The sequence below is a fragment of the Schistocerca cancellata genome, chromosome 4 (genome assembly GCF_023864275.1).
Source record: "Schistocerca cancellata isolate TAMUIC-IGC-003103 chromosome 4, iqSchCanc2.1, whole genome shotgun sequence".
In the NCBI taxonomy this organism is placed as follows: Eukaryota; Metazoa; Arthropoda; class Insecta; order Orthoptera; family Acrididae; genus Schistocerca; species Schistocerca cancellata.
Genome location: NC_064629.1, coordinates 556,769,503 through 556,793,620, shown reverse-complemented (window position 1 = coordinate 556,793,620; position 24,118 = coordinate 556,769,503). Strand labels below are relative to the sequence as shown.

At 38.5% G+C, this 24,118-nt stretch overlaps 1 protein-coding gene across 4 annotated transcripts in view; it reads right to left on the bottom strand.

Moving 5' to 3' along the window:
* Nucleotides 1-24,118, bottom strand: part of LOC126183241 (dual specificity protein phosphatase CDC14AB-like) — a 212,138-nt gene that overhangs the window by 168,230 nt on the left and 19,790 nt on the right. For all 4 annotated transcript variants that reach the window (XM_049925033.1, XM_049925031.1, XM_049925034.1 and 1 more), the window contains exons 2-3: nt 10,074-10,247; nt 4,357-4,529 (exon numbers count right to left, since the gene is read on the bottom strand). In XM_049925033.1, the coding sequence (XP_049780990.1) occupies nt 4,357-4,529; nt 10,074-10,122 (222 nt within the window). In that variant the 5' untranslated portion in view covers nt 10,123-10,247. The remainder of the gene's footprint in view (nt 1-4,356; nt 4,530-10,073; nt 10,248-24,118) is intronic.

Here is a 24,118-nt window from a genome sequence, read left to right as displayed (position 1 = left end):
TGAATATGGAAATATTGAGTTGCCGAAACTGGTAGCATATGAGATATAAAATAAACCAAAATATATGGCTGTTGGTAAAGTTTTTTGAATCCAGAAATACGTACCAGCCGAGGTCCCCCAGGCCATAATTGACCAGAGAAGAGCAATCTAATTACATTGCTGTCTCTAAGAATATACACCAAATCAGGATTTTATCACCAGAGCATGAATGTTTGTCACAATGTAGTGACACTGGTTGTGCTAACAAGTGTCTGCCTGTACCATAAACATCACACCGATAAACACTAGGTACTATCTCACAGCGTGTTATTAAGCAACGCTGCTGAACTACTGAAGAATAAAAAGAAATTTCATTATTCACAGAACACAGATAGCATACAGATAGGCAAGACTGTGTGTGTGTGTGTGTGTGTGTGTGTGTGTGTGTGTGTGTGTGTGTTGGGGGGGGGGGGGGGCGTTCATGCATGCAGAATTAACCAGTATCACATATTTCCCAAAACGCAACAATTTTATTAGACTTTCTAACACTAATTACAAAGATCAATATTTACAAATTTAATAGATAATCTTGTAACAATGTAGTATTCCTTTTCCGCTAGATAGTTTTTGAGTATACTTGGAAAGTTATTGTCATGTACACCATTGTGTGGGATCTTGGATAGACTTCTTATTAACTTGATACATGAACACTAAGGCCAGTTTTCAAAGATTCTCAGTTGCTAGGGTATGCTTTGTATTAGGTTCTTCTTCCACGCATTGGGGACATGGACACTTGCACCTGTTATCCGTTCTGAATTGAGTTTCCCCACACTGTCACTCCATACCACATATATAGTTCAAAGGGTTTCTGCTATAAATTGCACAGAAGCTGTTTGTCTGCATACTGTGCTAGCTGCTTCATAATGAACGGCGGAGTTTCTCACAGACAGTATAAATATTCTGTTTCAGCTTATTATTCAAAGTAACAGTTAACAATCTTGTAGATTGTATGTCCTTCCAGATCGTTTCATCCACCTCTAAATACACTCAGACTTATCTATTAATAAACACTGTGTACATAGTCTTTCTGAAGTTTATAACCAGGTGGATTCCATAAGCAGCTGCCCTGTGACATGTGCAGAGATATATGCACTTCTCTGAAGCTATTCCTCATTTCTGTCTTCATTCAACATTTTCATGTCCTCTGACGGAAGATTTCTTTCTCTCTCTCTCTCTCTCTCTCTCTCTCTCTCTCTCTCTCTCTCTCCCCCCCCCCCTCCCCCCCTACACCTTGATCACTTATAAACAGATTAACAGCAACGGTCCCACTACTAACCCATGCAGCACTCCAGATTTGAAGTCTCTGGTTTCCGATTGATGTGTGTTCTCAGCTAAAACATACTTTTCCAGTTGCTTAAGTGTGACTGCACCCGTGCTCCTGCTTCCCCATAAATGCCATAGTTTTCACCTTTCATATTGGTTTTTCACAGACAATGTTAGGAAAGGCTTTCAAAAGAGCTATAAACATTGGATATATGACCTTTTTTATCTCACAGTTGCATATTATGTTATCAGAGCAGTAATTGCTGGTTCTGTAAAGTTACCCTTTCTGAAACCATGCTGTGGCAGAACAAGATTGTGTCTGTTTAGATAAACAAGTATTCTATTATATCTAAACATTCCCAGGATTTCTGAGGAATCTGTTATCAGTGAAACTGATCTGCAGCTGTGTGATCATCTTTGTTTATCTTTGTTCCCTTTCTCGTACACTTGTAGCACACTGATTAACTTCATTTTTCTGGAAAAATTTCATCTCTGAAATAGCTGTTTGTTATGTCCAGCAATGGTGTCATTCTACACTCACTAACTACCAGTATTATGTTACTCAAAACTTCAGCACCAAGTGGTTTCTTGGTCTTTAGTTTTCATATAGTTTTTCTCAGTTTCTTTTTGTGCCTGGTTTCAAAAACATGGTGCTGTCTGATTTTATTGATATCTTTAGACCATTCTTGTCTGGACTGTTTACATCCTGTTTTAAGTTCTCAATCAGATTTATGTAATTATCACTGAGTTTGCTGCTATTTTCTACCACTTATAACCATTGTGTTGTTTACATTCACTGACCTGATCTCTGTTTCATCCAACTTTTTTTCATTTATTTCAGCATGGATTACATTCCAAGTAGCCAGTATCTTACTTTCTGGTTGTTGTTGTTGTTGTTTTTGTTGTTGTTGGTGGTGGTAACTGTGCTTGCCTTTGCCCCCCCCCCCTCATTATTTTCCCTGTAGTTTTCATGTAATTTTTTTTTATAATTTTCAAGCTTTGCCAATCCATCTCAGTTATTGTAGTTTCTTAAAGTAATCCAATATTTCAGTTGTAATCCACTGTCCTTGAGCCTACAGAATTTCAGTCAATAGCTCCCTACTTAATATTGTTCTAAAGACATTCATACTTTGCTCATTGAGGAACCTGACTTTTTTGGTTGTCTGCTTCAGTTCTGATGTTAGGTAAGACATCTCTTTTGGAACTATATGTGACTCACATACAGCTCTACTAACACACACACACACACACACACACACACACACACACACACACACACACACCATAACCAACTTTGTAAGCACAGACATGTTCACCTCCATGTTATGCTGAATCAACAATTCTTCCAAATCTTGTCTTGTTTTTATTTCTTTTCACTCGTCAAAATTATAGCCTTCATATATAACAATGTTTCTCTTCATGTTCTTCTGTAGTAAGTTTGGAACTCGATCTACTTGTTTAGGTATGAATAGGAATTGCGTAACAGTAAAAAGAGGTTGGAACAGAAGGTGTATGGATGTGCTCATTTATTTAAGAGAAACTCCGAGATGACAGGAGTTATGGATCACAAGCTATTTCAATTTTAATCCAGTTTAGGAATCATAATTTGTGGTAGCATTCAGGGGCTGGAGGCATCCACTGTTACACGTTGGGGTGACAGAGGACCCACTGGTGCCACATCATCACGATAGTTTTTCCATTGTGGCAAGAAAAAGTTTTCAGGAAGCTGGCCTAAGAATATGAAAGGCACAAACTAAAATTTAGATGTAATTTCCGAAGGCAGACACCCCTTGGCAACATGCAGGTAGATGAGTGCAAGGAATGGACAACCAAGGAAAGAAAATAGTCAATCCAAAAAACACATTCTATAACAATAAGAGTTACGGGAGAATTATTTCACATAGTGTCTTGGAAGATTTTTCACTGGAAGAACCAATGTACGACACTACAATTTTGATAGGAAAATTATTGGTAAGGTGGCTTGTCTGGTGTCACTCATGTCCCCCTGTTCATAATTAGGAGTGACAGATCATTATGTGTAAGAAAACTTGTCAGGGCTTGGCTGAGGTAGGACTTTTGTCAGATGGCAACTTACCTTGATTACACCATACACTTTGTATTGTTTCATTTGACACTGCTTATGACTGAATATGTATAGTCGTAAAGGTAGTGCTTTTAACTGGTGCTTCGGAAAATATTTTTGCTGGTGACAATATATGCAGACTTAAGACTGAGATAGTTTGATGGAACTAAACTCATGGGACATAACACATTGTCATTCAACCAAACGTCATCAAGTTGGATGATGCTGATTATCAAGTTGTGTACTAGCTCAGTGTTGTTACAGACTGTCGCTCATGGCTGTCTGGTAGCAACATGCGGTTAGTATATTTTGTGTCTTGGAGAAATTGTGCGACTTATTGCCAAGAGTTCCAAAATTATTCTGGCAATTTTTGTTAAGCCCCCATGTGACAGAGCAGCAAAGTGATTGTAATGGTACATGCAAGTAGCTAATTAGATAGAGCAGAACTGTCTTGTCAATTGGAATTAGCTTCAGTCTCGCAAGCTCCTTGAATTCTGATGAGTGGTATTATCGCCCCCCCCCCCCCCCCCCCACACACACACACCATTAGACACAGTTTCTAAATGAGAGAAATTTCAACCTTTTGTGTCACCAAAGAAACTGTCACAAAACAGTCTTTTACCACTAACTTGTCACATAATGATCAAGACTGTGAATAAGGCCCCTGTGTATCTGAATTACAGAGCATGTGTTTGTGGAGAACTCATTTCTGGCAGAACATTAATGGAATGTTTACAAATTCTGTCCCTGTCTCTTTACAGTGACTGTTCCCTCATTCCTCAAAGACTTTCATGGGGTGACTGTGAATATGTCTGTACAGGTTACGTTCTCAAAAGTAATTCCAAATTGCATACTGTTACATAATATCAAAACACATGACGACACACAGTACATTTTGAGATGGGTATACTGAACTTCAGTTCAATAAATATAAATAAAATGTTTAGTTAGTGCTGCTGCAGGCTACTTACTTTCAGTTTCTTGTTGACTTTCTGGCAGTATCTATACAGCATAGCCAAATTCAGAGGCCCAAAATCAGCATAAAAGTTTTCATATACAAGCTCCTCATCTATACTGAAATAATGAGTGTTCGCAGTTGACCTCGGCTTCACATTAGTACGCAGTGTAACAAAATATAACCGATCTGTGAACAAATATAATCACAACTAAACATAAACATTTTCATTAGCTATGCAGATAGCAAAAAATTGTGACTGACAAAGAGGGGGAGAATGACTGTGATCCCCTATAATGAAAACATATCTCAGGTAAAAAAAAAATAAAAAAAAATTAAAACTCCTTTTGGTAGTTACCTAAAGGAACTTTTATTGTAGAAATAACTTATGAAAATGCAGCCAGGTAATGTCCTCAACAACCACTATTATTGAGGATGTCATCCAGATACATTCTCATAGAAGTTATTTGAACCTTCAATATGCTGGAAGACTCTCACGTTTCACAGACTTTTCTAGTATGTGACATCTTCCTAACATGTAACTTGTCTCCATTTATCTGGTTTTCTTTTTATCCGCTACTTTAAAGTGTTCTTAGTATGTAGCACCCCCATGAATCATGGATCTAGACAAGGTGGGATGGTTTGTGTGCCTCAACAATAGAGACTGCCATACCGCAGTTGCAACCACAATGGGGAGCTATCTGTGGAAAGAGGTAGTCTGGATGATTGACTGATAAGGCCTTGTAAAATTAGCCAGAATGGTTTTGCTATGTTCATACTCTGAATGGCTGAAAACATGTGGAACAAAAGTCATTATATTTTCCAAGGGCCTGCAGTTTTACTGTATTACTTAATGATGACGGCATCCTGTTGGGTAAAACACTCCAAAGGTAAAACAGTTCCCATTCAGATCTGGTGTGGACTACTCATGAAGACACAGTCATTCAGAAAAACAAAACTGGCGTTCCACAGCTGAAAGGGAGGAATGTTAAGATTCATTAATCAGGCAGAGAGGGAGTAAAGAATATAAAAAGGGAAATACGTACGTCAAAGTTAGATATAGTGGGAATTAATGACGCACAGTGACTGAAAGAAGAAGACTTCTGGCCAGATCAATACAGAGTTGTCAATACAAAATCAAATGCAAGATTAGGCATAATAATTAATAACAAAATAGGAAGGCTGCAGTTGCTACTACAAAAGGCACAGTGAAAACATTGTAGTATCCAAGACAGACATGAAGTCAACGCCCACCATGGTAGTGTATATGTCTATTACCTCCAAGACAATGAAAAGCCCAAAACAATGTATGATGAAATAAAAGAAATTATTCAGGTAGTTAAGAGAGACTAAAATTTCATTGTGAAGAGGAACTGGAAATGGACAATAGGAAAAGAACTGGGAGAGACATATGCTAGGGAAAGGCACCTAGTAGAATTTCGCACTCAGCACTAATTAATGACTGCTAACACTTTTTTTAAGAATTGTGAGAGAAGCTTGTATATGTTGGAGATATCTGGAGACTCTGGAATGTTTCAAACAGAGTATATAACGGTAAGACAGATATTTTCAAGCCAGATTTTAAGCTAAAAAACATTTCCAAGGACTTTGAGCACAATTTACTGATTATGAAATGCAGATAAAAACTGCAGAATTTGTAGAGTGGTAGAAAATTTAGGAGACTGGACTTGGATAGACTGAAAGAATCAAGAGGTTTTTGGAGTTTCAAAGCAGGCAGTAGCCAATTACAGATTCAAACAAGAGAAATCAGTACAGCATAAGACAAATAGGTAGCTTTTAGAGGGGACATCACGGTAGTTAAAGCAGCAGAAGGTTGAATGAGCAAGAAGACAAGGATGCATAGAATTCTTTGGATACTAAATTTAACTGATGAAAGGACTACAGACAAGATAAATGCCACCTATAATAAAATTAAATACATCTTTCGAGGAAAGAGAAACAGCTGTGTAAATAATTGCAGCTCAGATGGCAAGCCAGTAGCAAGCAATGAAGAGAAGGCTGGAAGGTGGAAGGAAGTTGCAGCAGGGCTGTATAAGAGAAATGAATACAATATTATAGAAAGAGAAGAGGAAGTAGATGAAGATGGGATGGGGATCTGATACTACAAGAAGAATTTGAAAGAGCACTAAAAACCATAGTTGATACAAAGAACCTAGAGTAGACAACATTTTCTCTAGAATTATTAAGATCCTTGAGAGACTGTACCAGATAAAACAGTTCCACATAGTATGCAAGACTGATGAAAAAGGTGAAATACTCTCAAACTTAAAGAAGAAGGTAAAAATTCCAATCTGAAGGAAGGCAGGTGCTGATGGATGTAAATATTACCAAACCATCAGTTTAGTAATTCATGGTTGCAAATTACTAACAAGAATTATTTATAGAAGAATGGAAAAAGGGGTAGAAGCCAACCCTGAGGAAGATCGGTTCGGGTTCCATGAGGCAATACTGACCCTACGACGCCTCTTAGAAGATCAGTTGAAGAAAGGCAAACACATTTACATGATTTGTAGATTTAGAAAAAGCTTTTGGCAATATTGACAGGTTACACTCTTCAATCTTTTGAAGATAGCAAAGTCAAAAGGTTACTAACAGCTTGTACAGAAATGAGACAAGCCTCCCTCTTTTATTCAATATGTACAATGAACAAGCAATAAAGGAACTCAAGGGGAAATTTGGAAAGGGAACTGAAGATCATGGGGAAGAAGAAGAAAAAACTTGGATATTTTCCAGTGGCATTATAATTTACAAGACAACCATCATGAAAAGCTCAACAACGGTAATGGAACACAGTCACAGTAAATCAGGTGAAGTTGAGGGAATTACATGAGTAAATGAGGCACTAAAAGCAGTGGGTGAGTTTTAGAAAGTTTTTTAAGTGGGAAAGTAAACCAGAAGAAACAAGACATGAGGGCTAGTAGCCAGTTGTGCACAGAAGAAATAACTAGCAAAAAATTGTTAAGGGATTGGCAATATTATGAAAAGGATAGATTACTACTCACCATATAGCAAAGATGTTGACTCACATAAGCACAACAAAAATACTGTCAAACAAGTAAGCTTTCAGCCAAAAAAAAAAAAAAAAAAAAACACACACACACACACACACACACACACACACACACACACACACACACACACAAAGCCTCAGCAGCCAGAGCCAGTGGTCATATAAGGTGAGTAGTAATCTATCATTTTCATAATATTGTCATTATTCCATCCCCAGTTTCCATTATTTAATTGTTACCGTAAGGAATTTTGAACTTCATGCAAATTGTGGCCTGCTGTATCTCACTTCAAGACCTAGCTGACTTTTCTACTTAAGTCTGTGTTTACTTGTCACTGTCAAATTGCATTTCCCTAACAGTGAGAATAAAAATCCACTTAATTCAAGAACTGTTGAATCACTGAATTATTAGCAAGTGAATTATGGAGAAATTCTGTAAGTCTTTAATAGTCCATTTCCATCAACTCTTTCTCATTTGCCACATGTGGACACCTCCAGTTCCAATTATGGAATTTCTGACAATATATTTGATTTAAATTTTCATTTTTGGGGCCGCACCTCCATGCTTTCTGCTACAGTTAAGAAAAATTTCTCAAACACCTTACATAACAACTGTCTTCTATTTTTACAGCACTATAGCTAGTGCTGCACTAATGCCACTATCTTTGTCATTTAAAGATACTGCAAATATATTCAGCTTTAGTGTATTGAGTTTTTTATAATTTTGGCATCACATGCATATTTCATTCTTGACAACAGTTCGGGATCTTATTGCAATGTTTTAGTCTAGTTTTGATTTCTTATTACAGCTAGCCTTCTCTACATGAAACTTGACACAGTGAATCTACATATAAATTTCAGGGTGTAAAATATATCTAAGGAATTGAATACATCTAAAGTGTCTACCAGATAAAACCCTTTCCCCAGGTCTAACTGTACATACTCCTTAAAAAAACATTCTTCATTCGTATTCTCCAAAGTAGTGTATTTCCCATTTATTAATGACGTGTATCGCACTATAGCTACAGCCATGATCAGAAAACTTCTTAATACCTTTTAGAAATTTTACAAGACACCCTATTAACCAAAATTTTTAATAAACTACTTGGTGTGTATTTCTAATGTCACAAAACGACTAAGTAGAATGAAAACATTTTAAAATTGTCAATAACTCCCAGAAACTACCCAACTGTGGAATCTTTCCTGCAATCTTATAAAACCTATCCCCTCAGTGCAAAATCTCAACTTTCACAGTGTGAATCACTTTTTGGCATACCGCACCTTTGAATGTAGGTATTACCACATTTGAACCATGTAAGGAGTATCTTACAATTCACAATATTACACTGTCAGTTCTCACAAAGAAAGTACCTACCTTATCAAGCTTTACAATAGTACAGGCCAATTAGTAGTCTGTTGTATCCTTTTTTTCACATTTACTTTGTACATTGATCTGCCAAAACATTATGACCACCGACCTGCTATCGATATAAACCCGTCCAGGCGATAGCAGCATCACCTGCCGCGCTCACGCTCACACACACACACACACAAACACACACACACACACACACTCGCTCTCTCACGCACGCACGCTCTGGGCGGCCACCCCTCATTACAGATGTTGAGGCTGTGCAGACTGGAAAAACTGGACAGGTGGCGAACTGTGGCAGAACTAACATCAGATTTTAATGCTGAGCAGAATACAAGCGTGTCTGAACACAAAGTGCACCGAGCACTCCCAACGATGGCCCTCCTCAGCTACAACCCACGCATGTGCCAATGTTAACACCACATCGGCAACTATGCCTCAAATGGTTACATGACCATTGGCACAGGATGTTGTCATAGTGGTAGAGGGTTGCAAGGTCTGATGAATCCTAATACCTTCTTCATCATGTCGATGGGAGGGCACGAATCCATCATCTTGCAGGGGTACAGCACCTTGACACCTGTACTGTGGGACAGAGACAAACTGACGGTGGCTCCATTATGCTCTGAGAAACATTCGCATGGGCATCCATGAGTCCAGCAAAGCTTAAGCAAGGCACCATGATGGCCAAGGAGCATCATACACTGGTTGCAGAATACGTACACTCCTTCACAACGATCACGTTTCCCAACGGCAGTGGTATTTTCAACAAGATAATGTGCCATGTCACAAGGCCATGAGTGTGATGGGACGGGTTCGAGGAACACAGTGACGAGTTCCAATAGATGTGCTGGCCCCCCGGAACAACAGATCTGAACCTGATAAAACACAGCTGGGATGCGACTGCACGTGGCGTCAGAGCTCATTGCCCTCCTCCCCAAAATTTACAAGAATAGGGTGACTTGTGTCTGCAGATGTGGTAGCAACTCCCTCCAGTGACCTACAAAGGCCTAACTGTTTCCATGTCACGATGCCTTGCCACTGTTATCTGTGCCATAGAGGCACATACTGGCTATTTGGTAGGTGGTCATGATTTCTGGCTGATCAGTGTATCGAATAATTTGACCAATCACATGTATTGCAGAGGTTTTATGCAGTTCGCACTGACTCTTTTCTTTAAATTTAAATCAGAAAATCCAAATGTCAGTCAATAATACATTTCAATATGTGATGTTAATTTTTAATAGAATATTTTCTGTGATCCTTCTAAAACTACAGATTGTCAAGCATAAATTAAGCAATGGGCACTCAAAAGAAATAATGTTGAACTCACCTTTAATGTACTCAGATGCACAAACCAAAATATCATTTGATTCATCCATTGTGGCAGCTTGTTTTTTGGAATCTCAGCCAAATTAAACAATTTACTGAATAACAAATACTGTAAATACTCTAGGCTTTTTTTACTCCATCAACATTATTCATTTTGTGAAATTTGACCAAATGACTGAAAAAAAGAAAAATTTACCTTTATGATATCTGTCGCTGTTTTATGTATTAGGCAATAGTATTTTATTAACATACAAACTTCAAAAATAAATCAGATGTTACACAAACCCAATGTTCTCATTCATTCCAGCTGCGTAACCCAGACAGAACGTTTCTCCTATTAATATGCTCAATACTCTCAGGAGCCTCAATTACCTCAGAATCAAATTAGCGAGTGGTACAGTATTTCTGAATATATGTTGTCAATTCAACTTTAAGGACACTTGCATTGCAAGAGAGAAACTTTATGATGAATTTTAAATCTGTTTTGTTATGGGAACAAGATTGTTTTGACTGCATGTTATGATACACCTCAGTAAGATTATTTCATGTTTGTAATAACGGTAAGTTGGGGGATTATGGATCATCGTAGGTTCAAAGAAACAGCATAGAAAAGAAACCCTAAGATAAACTTATCAAAATTTTAGCAACTTCCAAGCCTCTAATCACTCTATGTGCAGAAATGGGTAGACTTCTTTTTTTTGTGATTTTGTACAGTTGACGGAGTAACATAACATGCCATTGTCTTTCACCACAAGGACCACAGGAGAGGACTAAAGACTGTGATGATTCAATGTCATCATTTTGCAGAATCTTCTCCTCTTCCTCCTGAATTAAGAGCTATTCAGCTGGGGACACCATCTACATTCACTGGCTAATTGGTATACGTTCTCCAGTGTTGTACCATGTTTTACCAAGGGCCGTTCGGTCTGTCTCTTCTTCACTCCTAATATGAAGGCACCCGACAATTGGTGCAGAACAGCTAACATGTGGCAACATTGTTTCTCAGTTAGGCCAGATCCTATTGGCAGTCTGGTAGCAGCATCCTCCATTGCATTGTCTGTAGTAGTAGCAGCAGAGCATGAGTCTCTGACGATGGCGCTGATTTGCCAATTACAGATTGGTTTGGCTGTTGCTACACATTCTTCTAAGGATGAGTTGTGGCTGCTTGTGACAATCAGTGATCCAAAGTTCTCCTTGAATGTAATGTTAAAGATCATTGCTGCTACGTAGATTTATTTTTTGAGCCCAAGTAGCTTTTTAAAATTAGTGAAATCTACACAGAATGAATTTTTCACTCTGCAGCAGAGTGAGAGCTAATGTGAAACTTACTGGCAGATTACAACTGTGTGCCAGACACAGACTCGAATTTGGAACCTAGTGCTCTAGCATCTGAACTACACGAGTACAACTCGCAACTCCTCATCACTGTTTGTTTCCCTTCCACCAGTGCCTCATCTTGTGCATTCCAAACTTCACAGAAGTTCTTGTGTGTAATTTGGAGTGCTAGTCCTGCAAGTTATGCAGAAGGAATTCTGTGAAGTCTGGAATGTAAGAGATGATGTACCGGCAGAGTAAAGTAGTGATAATGGGTTGTGAGCTGGGCTTCAGAAGCTCAGTTAATAGAGCACTTGCCTGCAAAAGGCAAAAGTCTTATGTTCGAGTCTCAGTCTCGCACACAGTTTTAGTCTGCCAGGAAGTTTCAAAAGCTTGATAGCTTAACTACGTTAATGAGTAGAACTTGTCTCATTGATGTCGGCAGGATAATAATGTCTTCAACAGCTACCACAAAGAGCAATCTTTGTTACATGTGTTAGTTCAATAACTTTGTCAATGGAGCTCTGATTTTCCTGTAAGAGGTCCCACCCAAGAATAACATTATGATTACATTTCCTTTAAAATGACAAATTCTAAGGGCTGCGTTCTGTCATTGATCGTTACTCTTGCAATACATCTTCCTGTCTGCTGAATGTACATCCCATTTGCGATTTTCAGCACAATCGTTTCCATATCCCAGAACTTGTATACTTTAGTTATTGACAATAAGCATTTTATATTGTAGAAAAGGAAGCTTCTTGCACTCAGACAGGTTGGTCGTCAATGACGACATTAATAGATTTACTGTCATCTTGCTAACTATCGTCGTCAGAGGATTTGCATATGTGGCAGCATCACCTCCATTGGTGGCCAACTTGCTTAGTTTTCCTGAATTTGGCAGCTAGGTGAAAGGCTGGTACCTCTGTACAGTGACAGGAAACTGATACGACATGTTGAAGAGTGACCTCGTCCAGGTTACAGCGATGGGCATCTTCAGACAGATCAAGTATAACTGCCTGCCGTTGACTGGCTTGAATGGAACTGTTGTGACGGTCGTCTGGTAGGGTAATAGCCATTGAGCATGCGTTTTCTTTATCTGCAGCACCGTACAACAGATTCTGGGCACCCTCAGTATAAACATACCAGCATGTTATACTCTGCCCTCCAAATGTCTGTTCACTTGCAGGGCATTACATTTGTTGGAGGAGTTGGTTGTAACTGCATTGGCTGGATGCTGCGTTATCACTTGCCAGCTGCTGCATAACTCCGTGTCAGTCAAGTGTATTCTTCATGGCACATCTGACTAGTGGTGAAGATTGATGCTTAAGATTGATACACCTGTTGTTCGACATTCTCTATTACCTCCTGATGGATGGGGCCACCATTCATAGCTGCTATCTCATGTGTGTGAATGGCAGATTGCACTAAATGTAGAAAAATATAAGTTAATGCAGATGAGTAGGAAAAACAATCCTGTAATGTTCAGATATAGCAATAATAGGGTGCTACCTGACAGTCACATGGATTAAATATCTAGGTGTAACATAGCAAAGCAATATGAAATGTAACAAGCATATCAGGCTGGTAGATGGGAAGGCATATGCTCAACTTCATTCTATTGGGAGAATTTTTGGGAAAGTGTAGCTAATTCATAAAGGAGATGGTGTATAGAACACTAGTGTGACCCATTCCGTAGTGCTGTTTGAGTGTTTAGGATTCTCACTAGGTTGGATTAAAGGAAGACAATTCAGCTAAACTTATTACTGGTAGCATGCAAGTATTACTGAGGGGGTTTGCAAACCCAAATGGGACTCCCTGGAGAGAAGACAATGCTATTTTAGCAAAGCACTAATGTGGAAATTTAGGCCAACTGCAGAACAATTCTACTGCCACCAACATACATTTGCATAAGAACCACAAAGATAAGATGCCAGAAATTAGAGCTTGTATGGAGGATTATAGACATTTTTTTCCTCACTCAATTTGCCTATTTGCAAATGGTACGTGAAAGAAAATAACTAGTAGTGGTACATGACACCCTCTGCCATGTACCATACAGTGGCTTGCAGAATATGGATAGAGATGTAGATGTACTTGGTTCAACATTTCTGGCTGTCACAAACTGCTGTACCTCTGCTGTTACTGCCTGGCATCTGAGAGAGGCAAGGTCACTGATGGTCTTCCATAACCGCCACAGAAACCACATTTGGCAGTCAGTCATACCTCTTTCATACAGCTCTTTTCTGTTGCATTTCCTCAAGGTGCTGGCACCACTTGAACTCCTTTCACCAAATCCGAGATCTTTTCAGTTCTGTCATATTTAGATTCCCAATGCGGCATAAGGCCAAAACATTCTGTATGTACAAGGTCTGTTCCAAAAATTGTGGAACTTTGTCTTACCTTTTACCTATTATGCATGGTCTCCTTCGAAATACTCCCCTCCACAATTGATACACTGCTCCCAATGCCGTTTCCACTTCCAGAAGCAGTCTTGGTACACCTCTTGCTTGATCACGTGAAGCACTGTCTGCAAGTTTTCTTTTATCTCATCTATCATTGCAAATCTTCATCCTTTCAACAGGATTTTCAACTTTGGAAATAAAAAAAAAAGGTCTGCAGGGGCCAGATCCAGAGTGTACAAAACATGAGGTAGCACAGTGTCCCCCCCCCCCCCCCCCAATAGTCACACACCAACAGGGATGAATGTGCGCATGTGCATGTGCAAGAGCCATGCATTGTCTCGCCACATTTCAGACATTTTCTTATCACATTTTCTTGCAGGCATCGCAACACGTCCCAATAGTACCATCCATTAACAGTTTGTCCCTGTGGTACGAATTCATGATGAATTGATCTTTCAAAGTCACAGAAAACTATCAGCATGGCTCTGACAGCTGACCTGACTTGACAAGTTTTCTTTGGTATTTGAGAACCATTCCCAATCCATTGTGAAGATTGAACCTTGGTCTCAATATCATAAAAATAGACCCACGTCTCATCGCAAGCTATGATTGTCTTAAGAAACATCTCATTCTCATTTGTTTGGTCCAAAAGCTCTTCACAGATTATGAGGCGAAGGTCTTTCTGATCTTCACTCATGAGCCATGGGATGAACTTGGCAGCAATACTAAGCATTCCAAGATGCTGCATCACAATTTCATGACATGATCCAACTGAAATGTTACATTCTTATGTAATTTCTCGGACAGTCAGTCTCTGATTGGCAGGTACAATCTGATTAACATTCCTGACAGGAGAGTCATCGGTAGACATTAAAGGGTGTCCTGAATGATGATCATCTTTAACTTCCGTCTGACCACTTTTAAACTATCTGAACCATTTGTAGCACCAAGTATGGTTTAAACACTCATCACCGGAGGCTTTCTGCATCATCTGGTGTCTCTCTGTAAAAATTTTCTTGAGTTTCACACACAGTTGAATGCAAATATGTTGCTCTTCTAACTCTGCCCTCTTGAAAATTGCAAACTGTGCAACACAACATTCTACTCAATACAGCACTGAACAATAACTAACAGATACACAACACTGAAACTTCTGACAGTTACACATTAAACACAGATGTGTGCAGGGATGTTAACCACATTTCGCCCCAACACACCAATCGCACGAAATAACGAATGTGCCAGAATTTTTTGAACAGACCACATAGGACTGTGCCATTTTCTCACAAATATGTGTGAATTCCTCAGGGACCAAACTGCTAAGCTCATCAGTCCCTAGACTTACACACTACTTAAAATAACGTATGCTAAGAACAACACACACACCCATGCCCAAGCGAGAACTCAAACAGACGGTGGGAGGGGCCGCACAATCCGTGACATGGCACCTCGAACAATGCAGCCACTCTGCCTGGCCCATTTCCTCGCTCTGCTCTTCACTCATTCTTCCACAAAGTGGACTTGATCTCAATTGTCACCAAATATTTTCTTTAGTTTGGCCTGGTATTTATTGAGTTTCTCTTCATTGTTCTCAGATCACTGCTGAACTGTGCCATGCAAGTAAGAGCACACAATTGCCAAACACTTTATGTCATCATACCTGTTGTATCTGGTGACTCCATCACATCCTTTGAGCCATTTCATTGAGTTCTGACTGACCTCTACTGAAAATAATTATGGATGCCTGACGTGTAGCTGACCACATGCTGTTTCAGAATCTATTTATCTCCTGAATACACAGACGTTAGGATTGATGTACAGCCTGTATTCGAGTAAGCGATAGCTCTTATGGTGCTTAATTGGAGCCACAGTGATGTAGATGTTTTGAAGTACACGGTTACTCCACCAAACGTTGTCAAGTCGTAACCACAATCAAGTCAAAATCTGAAAGCACGGTCATCAATGAATTACAACATTAAGCACTGAAAGCACGTTTATCACAGATACCAATGTACAGACTACAGAACTGCCTCCTGGATGGAGGGAGCTGCTATTTATACAGATATCAAATATTCCAGAATATGTAAACATTACAAACATAGGGAACTTCAAGTAACTTCTCCTTCAGCACACCAGTCAACAACACTAACCACTACTCCACACTGCATGCAGCACACTTCGCAGCATTAAGTTCTCCCCTACCCAGATCATTGCCAAGCTGACTGCTTGCTGCCTTGGTGATGATGATGATGATGATGATGATGATGTTTGGTTTGTGGGGCGCTCAACTGCGTGGTTATCAGCGCCCGTACAATTTCCCAACCTTTGCACAGTCCAATTTCGCCACTTTCCTGGATGATGATGAAATGATGAGGACAACACAAACACCCAGTCATCTCGAGGCAGGTGAAAATACCTGACCCCGCCGGGAATCAAACCCGGGACCCCGTGCTCGGGAAGCGAGAACGCTACCGCGAGACCACGAGCTGCCTTGGTATAGGTCCCATCAACCAATTCCTTCTTTTACTTAACAGGTAAAGCTACTTTAGTTCATGTAACAAAGAGAGAAGTTATTAATTCACAGAAGGAAGAGAAGCAAAAGAATCCGTGGAATTTTGAAGATTATAATGGTTCCCTCAGATCTGAATCTGCTGCTACTTTTATGACTCAAACACGTTTCTTGGTCCTTAAAGGGTTGGGCTGTTTGGGGGAGGGGGGGGGGGGGGGGGGGGGGGAGACCAAACTGACAGGTAATCGGTCTCATCAGATTAGCGGAGGACGGGGAAGGAAGTCAGCCATGCCCTTTCAAAGGAACCATCCCGGCATTTGCCTAGAGCGATTTAGGGAAATCACAGATGGTGGACGTGGGACTGAACCGTCGTCCTCCTGAAAGCAAGTCCAGTGTGCTAACCACTGCGCCACCTTGCTCGGTGGTCATTAAAGGTTTCTAGGTATGAAAACAAGTGCGTGAGCAATTCATTCACAAATAACGTCTGTATAAATCAATTCTGATTTGCCAAATTGTGGTACTGAAAACATAATTTGTCTTATGCAACATCGTTGATTTTTTTTTTCTTGTAAACTTAAGTGATTTAATATGTACGTCTTTCCAGTGCAAAATGTGTTTATTTCTATTTGATTCGAAGGTCTTTATATTCACTTTATATTGTACTGCATTGCACACTTTACATTATGTCTTGTCTCTACCCTAATTACTTTCAATTTTACATCATCTTGTAACTAAACAGCTGCTGTTGGTGTTAGTGCTCAATCGGACAGCCACAACTGCATCACTCCCCTCCCCCCCTCCCAAAAAAAGACTCCCAAGGCATATCCCCCCCCCCCCCCCCAATGTCACACAATTTACTTCTAACAACTCAAGTCTGAAGGTAGCTAGAAGGCCAATTCCCCTGCAACCATTAATGGGCCAAATGGAAGATGATATTCTTAACTCTTGGAAGCTGCACATCCTGGTACAGAATCTATGATAGAATCTTTATGATATGCAAAATCAGAATTTTCACCACTTCCTTCAACTGATGGACTTCTTTTTTCAATTCCACAATCATTCCATGAGAAGGGATTTGAATATGGTGGCTGTGGAAAGAATAAATTTCACCTCCAATAAATATGCAAGTGTAGTCTCAATGCTATCACAATGAGGAACATAATTAGCTCACACTTGTTTCACTGGAGGCAGAGTGCAATAAAAATGCTGAAAATCATTACAGGCTCTTTAAGGAAGACACAACATGCCTCGCAGTCACCTGCCCAAACAAATTCTAGAACCACCTTTCTGAATGGAAACTATGAATGTTCTTCAGCTTTTTATATTCTGAACAGATAACGAACATAAATATTCAAGTAATAGCAGCTCACACAGATACGTACAAGTAATGTTCTTTTCCCATGTCCTATCTTGTTCTATCTGATAATGAAACATGAAGAAACCTTAATATTTGGTACAATGAAGAACACCTTCCGCTACATACCAATATTGATCTGCACAGTATATACGTAAATGTAGAAATTCACATGCTCCTCCTCCAAATTCCAAGCCACTCTCCAAGATGTTGAGATGCACCTTGGTGAGGTCTGCACCTCCATTATGGTCAAAACAAAAGCCTCTGATCAACAACATTATTTTTGCTTTGATTGCCACCATCAATAAAGCACATTTATTGCAATTAAAGACTCAGTAACAGTTACTCAAATAAAGAGTTAGTATATGAGATATTCTGGATGAAGATAAAAGAGTCAAAGGTGGGCTAAAAACGATTACTGGATATTCATATGACCGACTCATTTTAACCCTAGCAATACCACCACGTTTTCTGTAATGCATACTACCAAGGGGAGAAGGTGGGGGGAGGGGGTGTAATTTATGCCCACCACGCTAAAAAACTAAAAATAAACAATTTTCATTAACTGTTGTTAACTTTTATTAACAGCATCCTTTTTAAATAGGTATATAAGTAGGGTCCAGAACCTGAAAATATATTTTAGTACAATCTCAGCAATACCAGCATTTTTTTCCGTAAAGTGTACACAAAGAGAAATGGAACTATTATGACCACCACAATTATTTTTTTAAGAAATAAAGATTTTGTGAACTGTCACTGAGTTTTATTCATAACATACTTTGTAAAGATAACAGATGTGTAATAAGGGTCCTGAATCTGAAAATATGACTATGACATTTGTTGCGAAATGTCAGACTCACAACTAAGACTTAAAATTATTGGACTATGTTTCACTGACAAATTCGAAACAATTACAGAATCTGGTATAATAAATCACTAAAAACAAATACTTCTTCAAAATTTTGAAATACAAGATACATGACTAGATGACAGTAATTTCAAAACATAGGCATTAAGTACCCCCCCCCCCCCCCTCATCCTTGGTATTTTGGTATTGCAAGGGTTAAGCATATAAGTTGTGGAATACTTCATAGGAAGCCTAGAAAATATTGTGTAAATTTCCTGACCATGCTACAGTAATAGGGGGAAATTTCAAATATTGCCTATGGACTGACATACGCATACATGAATGGGAGACAAAGATAAGGGCACACACAGCACTACGAAATTGAACTACAAGTATTTTTTTTAAAAACTGTTACTAAGCTGTCAACATATTACAGTTGCAGGCAACAAAAACATTCAAAGCACTTAATTTATTAAAGATGGTGACAGGATTCAGAGACTGCAATGCTACTATAGCAATGGTTCTCTCACTTTCCGGTAACATGGACCCCCTGTTTATTTGGAAAGTGATCTGCAGACCCCCTCGCAATACTATATTAAATGTTTCGTGGTATAAAAACATGTAATAATTAGAATGACCATCAATAAAATAATCATGAAAATTAATGCAACAAGTAATTTATTCTAAAGGCACACGAGTGTTGCATAGCGAACGAAATTTCAATGGAATAGTAAATATAGTAACTGAAAATCAATGTCTTTCTTTTAAGGAAATTCACTTGATAAACAATGTTCCCAAATGTGGGGCCACTAATGTGAGGAATGAAATTCTTTGTGTTTTTCCAAATTCCACTGAAAACATCAATCTTAGGTCCAGTTCCACATTAAGGAAGTTTTGTTTTGAGGTTTTAACACTACAAGGAGGAAAAAGTTCTGTTCATGTAAGTGGTAGGGAAAGGCATCAAATGTTTCAATGCCTTTTTAGACAACTCTTCATACTCACAGGGCAAATGCAACCAAGAGCTACAAACTTCAATTTCTTTGAAAACATTTTTCCACGAAGGGGAAAAACGTGCCTAACACCATTTGTTGAGGCTGGAGGTGTGTGTGATCAGTCATACTTAAATCCCACTCAACTTAAATTGACAAAGAAAATGTGCATGATAATACGTATAGTGGCAATGAAAACTTGAAGCTGAGGAGCAGTTAAACCAGGGTTTACTCATCTAATCACATGATTTTGTTGCTGAGGAAGAAAGAACATTGAGTGTAGTTTCTCTTCATTGCTTAACAATAAAACAAGTCCCCAAATTTTATTGTATTTTATTTTACTTTATTTTTATTTTTAACTGAGCACTCATGGAAAATTTTTAAAAAAAGTGGCTCTGAACACTATGGGACTTAACATCTCAGGTCATCAGTCCCTTAGAACTACTTCAACCTAACTAACCTAAGGACATCACACACATCCATGCCTGAGGCAGGATTCGAACCTGCGACCGTAGCGGTCGCGCGGTTCCAGACTGAAGTGCCTAGAGCCTAGAGCCACTCGGCCACTCTGGCTGGCGGAAAATTAAAGACCTAGAAATTTTTTGCTTCAACAATAATAAGACTGCAGAGCAATATTATTACTTCAGAGTTGTTATTACCTTTGCTGAAAGGAAGCAGTTAAAAATCAATGTTGTGTGTGTATCATTTTGCTATTTTTAATTTTTTTCAAAAATTGATTAAATCAAAGCGACACTTATTTCTCTGTTGGAATCTATCTTCCAAGACAGTTTTACACTAACTACACAAAATTTGAGTCTAGAGTTACTCACAGTAGCAGGTCTAGAGACATATTTTGAGACAGGTTTCTCATTTTTTAAGAAACTGGGAGTGGGGGGAGGTCTACAAAGGAATGACTAACATTTAAAAAAATTGGTTGGAGCTTCCCACCACTTGAAGATGATATCCATGAAATTCTGAGGTGGTGTGCAGTTAATGTACCACTGCTTTTTAAAAAGTGCAGTTACAAAGAAGGAATCTCTCTCTCTCTCTCTCTCTCTCTCTCTCTCTCTCTCTCTCTCTCTCTCTCTCACACACACACACACACACACACACACACACACACACACACACACACACACACTTGAAGTAGTCCTCTATAATGGTTGACCAGCTTCAGGGCAGAAACTTAGTAAAGTAGGAAAACAGATAAATTTACAAACATAGATATAATTTCTAACTGCGTTCTTTTTAGTAACTGAGAAGATACTTCTTGCATAACATCTGCGAGTTCCATTTTATTACAAAACATTTCAATTTTTAGGTGTTGCAGGCATCACTTTGGAAAACACTGTATTATAGCACCAGTTAACCTGCTATTGAATAAAATTTTAAGAAACATAGGAAGATACTTCTCCTAATTGTGCAATAACAATATGATTAAAAACATTCAGCCCTGAGGAAAATTACAATGTAAAGGATTTATAATGAAAACCCAAGTGGATTGTAAGTCATATGCTAGATATCTTTAAGAGATGGAAGGTAACTGATCAACGTTGTCTATCCAGGCACTAGTTGCTCATGATGGCACTGAAATGTAAACATACTTCCAAAACAATTACTTGAGATGCAAGACAACTGTTAGAAGTTAAAGCACTGTAGAGCAAAATTCAATGAGGTTTCATAGAAACAATACCGTTCACAAGGTATGTAAATGACCTCATCAATAACATCTATAAGTGTACGGGGCTATTTGCAGACAATACATTTGTTTACAGGGAGATGCAAAGATTATAGTACCACCTGTTAGCTTTGACCCATGACATCATCAGGATGGTGAACTTCCCCGTTTCAAGTTTATACAATATGGCATTCATGTCATTCACTACACATGTGAAAACACATGAGCTATATAGAACATATTTAATTGAAGAAATAACATGAAACTAATCAAAAATCAACAAAAACACAATTAGAAAAAAACTAAAACCAACAAAAACTGAAATACAAAATTAAATCTCCAACCATAAACAACACACTGTGCTAATAACTTAAACACTCTGATATTGAGAAGGCTATCTACACTTACAGTGAAAATGTGCTTAATTCATTAGACAAAAAATTGCAAGCAACTGGTATATTTTGTGATCTGTCAAAGGCATTTGACTGTGTAAATCACAATATCCTTTTAAGTAAATTAGAATATTATAGTGTAACAGGAAATGCTGCAAAATGGTTCAAATCTTATATCTCTGGCAGGAAACAAAGGGTGTTATTAGGAAAGAGACATGTATCAAGCTATCAGGCATCATCCAACTGGGAACTAATTACATGTGGGGTCCAACAAGGATCCATTTTGGGACCCTTACTTTTTCTTGTGTATATCAATGACCTTTCATCAGTAACATTACCTGATGCCAAGTTCGTTTTGTTTGCCGATGATACAAACATTGCAATAAATAGCAAATAAAGTGTAGTCTTAGAAAGATCAGCCAATAAAATATTTGTGGACATTAATCACTGGTTCCTAGCCAATTCTTTGTCACTGTTGTTGTTGTGGTCTTCAGTCCTGAGACTGGTTTGATGCAGCTCTCCATGCTACTCTATCCTGTGCAAGCTTCTTCATCTCTCAGTACCTACTGCAACCTACATCCTTCTGAATCTGCTTAGTGTATTCGTCTCTTGGTCTCCCCCTACGATTATTACCCTCCACGCTGCCCTCCAATACTAAATTGGTGATCCCTTGATGCCTCAGAACATGACCTACCAACCGATCCCTTCTTCTGGTCAAGTTGTGCCACAAACTTCTCTTCTCCCCAATCATATTCAATACTTCCTCATTAGTTATGTGATCTACCCATCTAATCTTCAGCATTCTTCTGTAGCACCACATTTCGAAAGCTTCTATTCTCTTCTTGTCCAAACTATTTACCGTCCATGTTTCACATCCATACATGGCTACACTCCATACAAATACTTTCAGAAATGACTTCCTGACACTTAAATCTATACTCGATGTTAACAAATTTCTCTTCTTCAGAAACGCTTTCCTTGCCATTGCCAGTCTACATTTTATATCCTCTCTACTTCGACCATCATCAGTTATTTTGCTCCCCAAATAGCAAAACTCCTTTACTACTTTAAGTGTCTCATTTCCTAATCTAATACCTACTCCGAATTTTTCTTTTGTTTCCTTTACTGCTTGCTCAATATACAGATTGAATAACATCGGGGAGAGGCTACAACCCTGTCTTACTCCCTTCCCAACCACTGCTTCCCTTTCATATCCCTCGACTCTTATAACTGCCATCTGGTTTCTGTACAAATTGTAAATAGCCTTTCGCTCCCTGTATTTTACCCCTGCCACCTTTAGAATTTGAAAGAGAGTATTCCAGTCAACATTGTCAAAAGCTTTCTCTTTGTCACTAAACTTTGAAAAAACACACTACATGCAGTTCAGAACTTGTAAGGATTGTCCCACGAGAATATGTTGGACAGTGTTAAATTCTTGGGATTACAGCTTGATAATAAATTCAACTGGGAGGAGCACACCACAGAACTGCTGAAGCGTCTTAACAAATCTCTGTTTGCAATGCGAATTTTGTCAGACATAGGGGATATAAAAATGAAAACGCTGGCATACTATACTTACTTGCATTCCATAATGTCATATGGGATTATTTTTGGGGGTAATTCATCAAGCCAAGCTAAAGTTTTCCGGGCACAAAAACGTGCAGTAAGAGTTATATGTGGTGTGAACTCAAGAAGATCCTACAGAAGCCTGTTTAGGGAACTAGGGATACTAACTACTGCTTCCCAATATATTTATTCCTTAATGAAATTTGTCATTAAAAATATATCACTTTTTCAAACCAACAGCTCAATTCATGGAATCAATACTAGAAATAAGAATAATCTTCACAAGGATTTAAAGTCACTTAGTCTTGTACAAAAAGGTGTGCATTATTCAGGAACACACATTTTCAATAACTTGCCAGCAGCCATAAAAAGCTTAACAACCAATGAAATTCAGTTTAAGAGAAGCCTAAAGGATTTATTGCTGGCCAACTCCTTCTACTCCATTGATGAATTTCTCAGTAAAACCAACTGATTTGTATATAAGTACAATATAACTTCTGCACAATTTCAGTGCAGTAATGTGTTCATTGTAAATAAGTATTATAGTAGTTGTATTACATGTTTATTACCTTATAAATAAATAAAAACCTTTTTTATTTTAAATTCAGTGGATCAGTATTTGTAAAATGACTCTTTCATATAGTGTTCATTAAAAAATGATGATCATTCCACTTGAGACCTGTGGAATGGTACATTAGCTTATTTGTTTTAGTTGTAAATATTTGTCATGTATTGTTGTTTTTCTGACACGTTCCACATCCTGGAGGACCTCCTCACTATGGACCAATTGGAATGAAAGTAAATCTAATCTAATCTAAAAATGAATCTATCACCCGTTAAGTACCAACATCAAAACAGTTCACTAATAAACCACCACCAACTCTTCCAATACTATTCTCACAAACAGTACTCAAGATGTACAATGAATCACTACCAGGACTCAAAAACAATTTAGAAACATAAACATCGCACACTAGAGAGTGCCACTGCATACA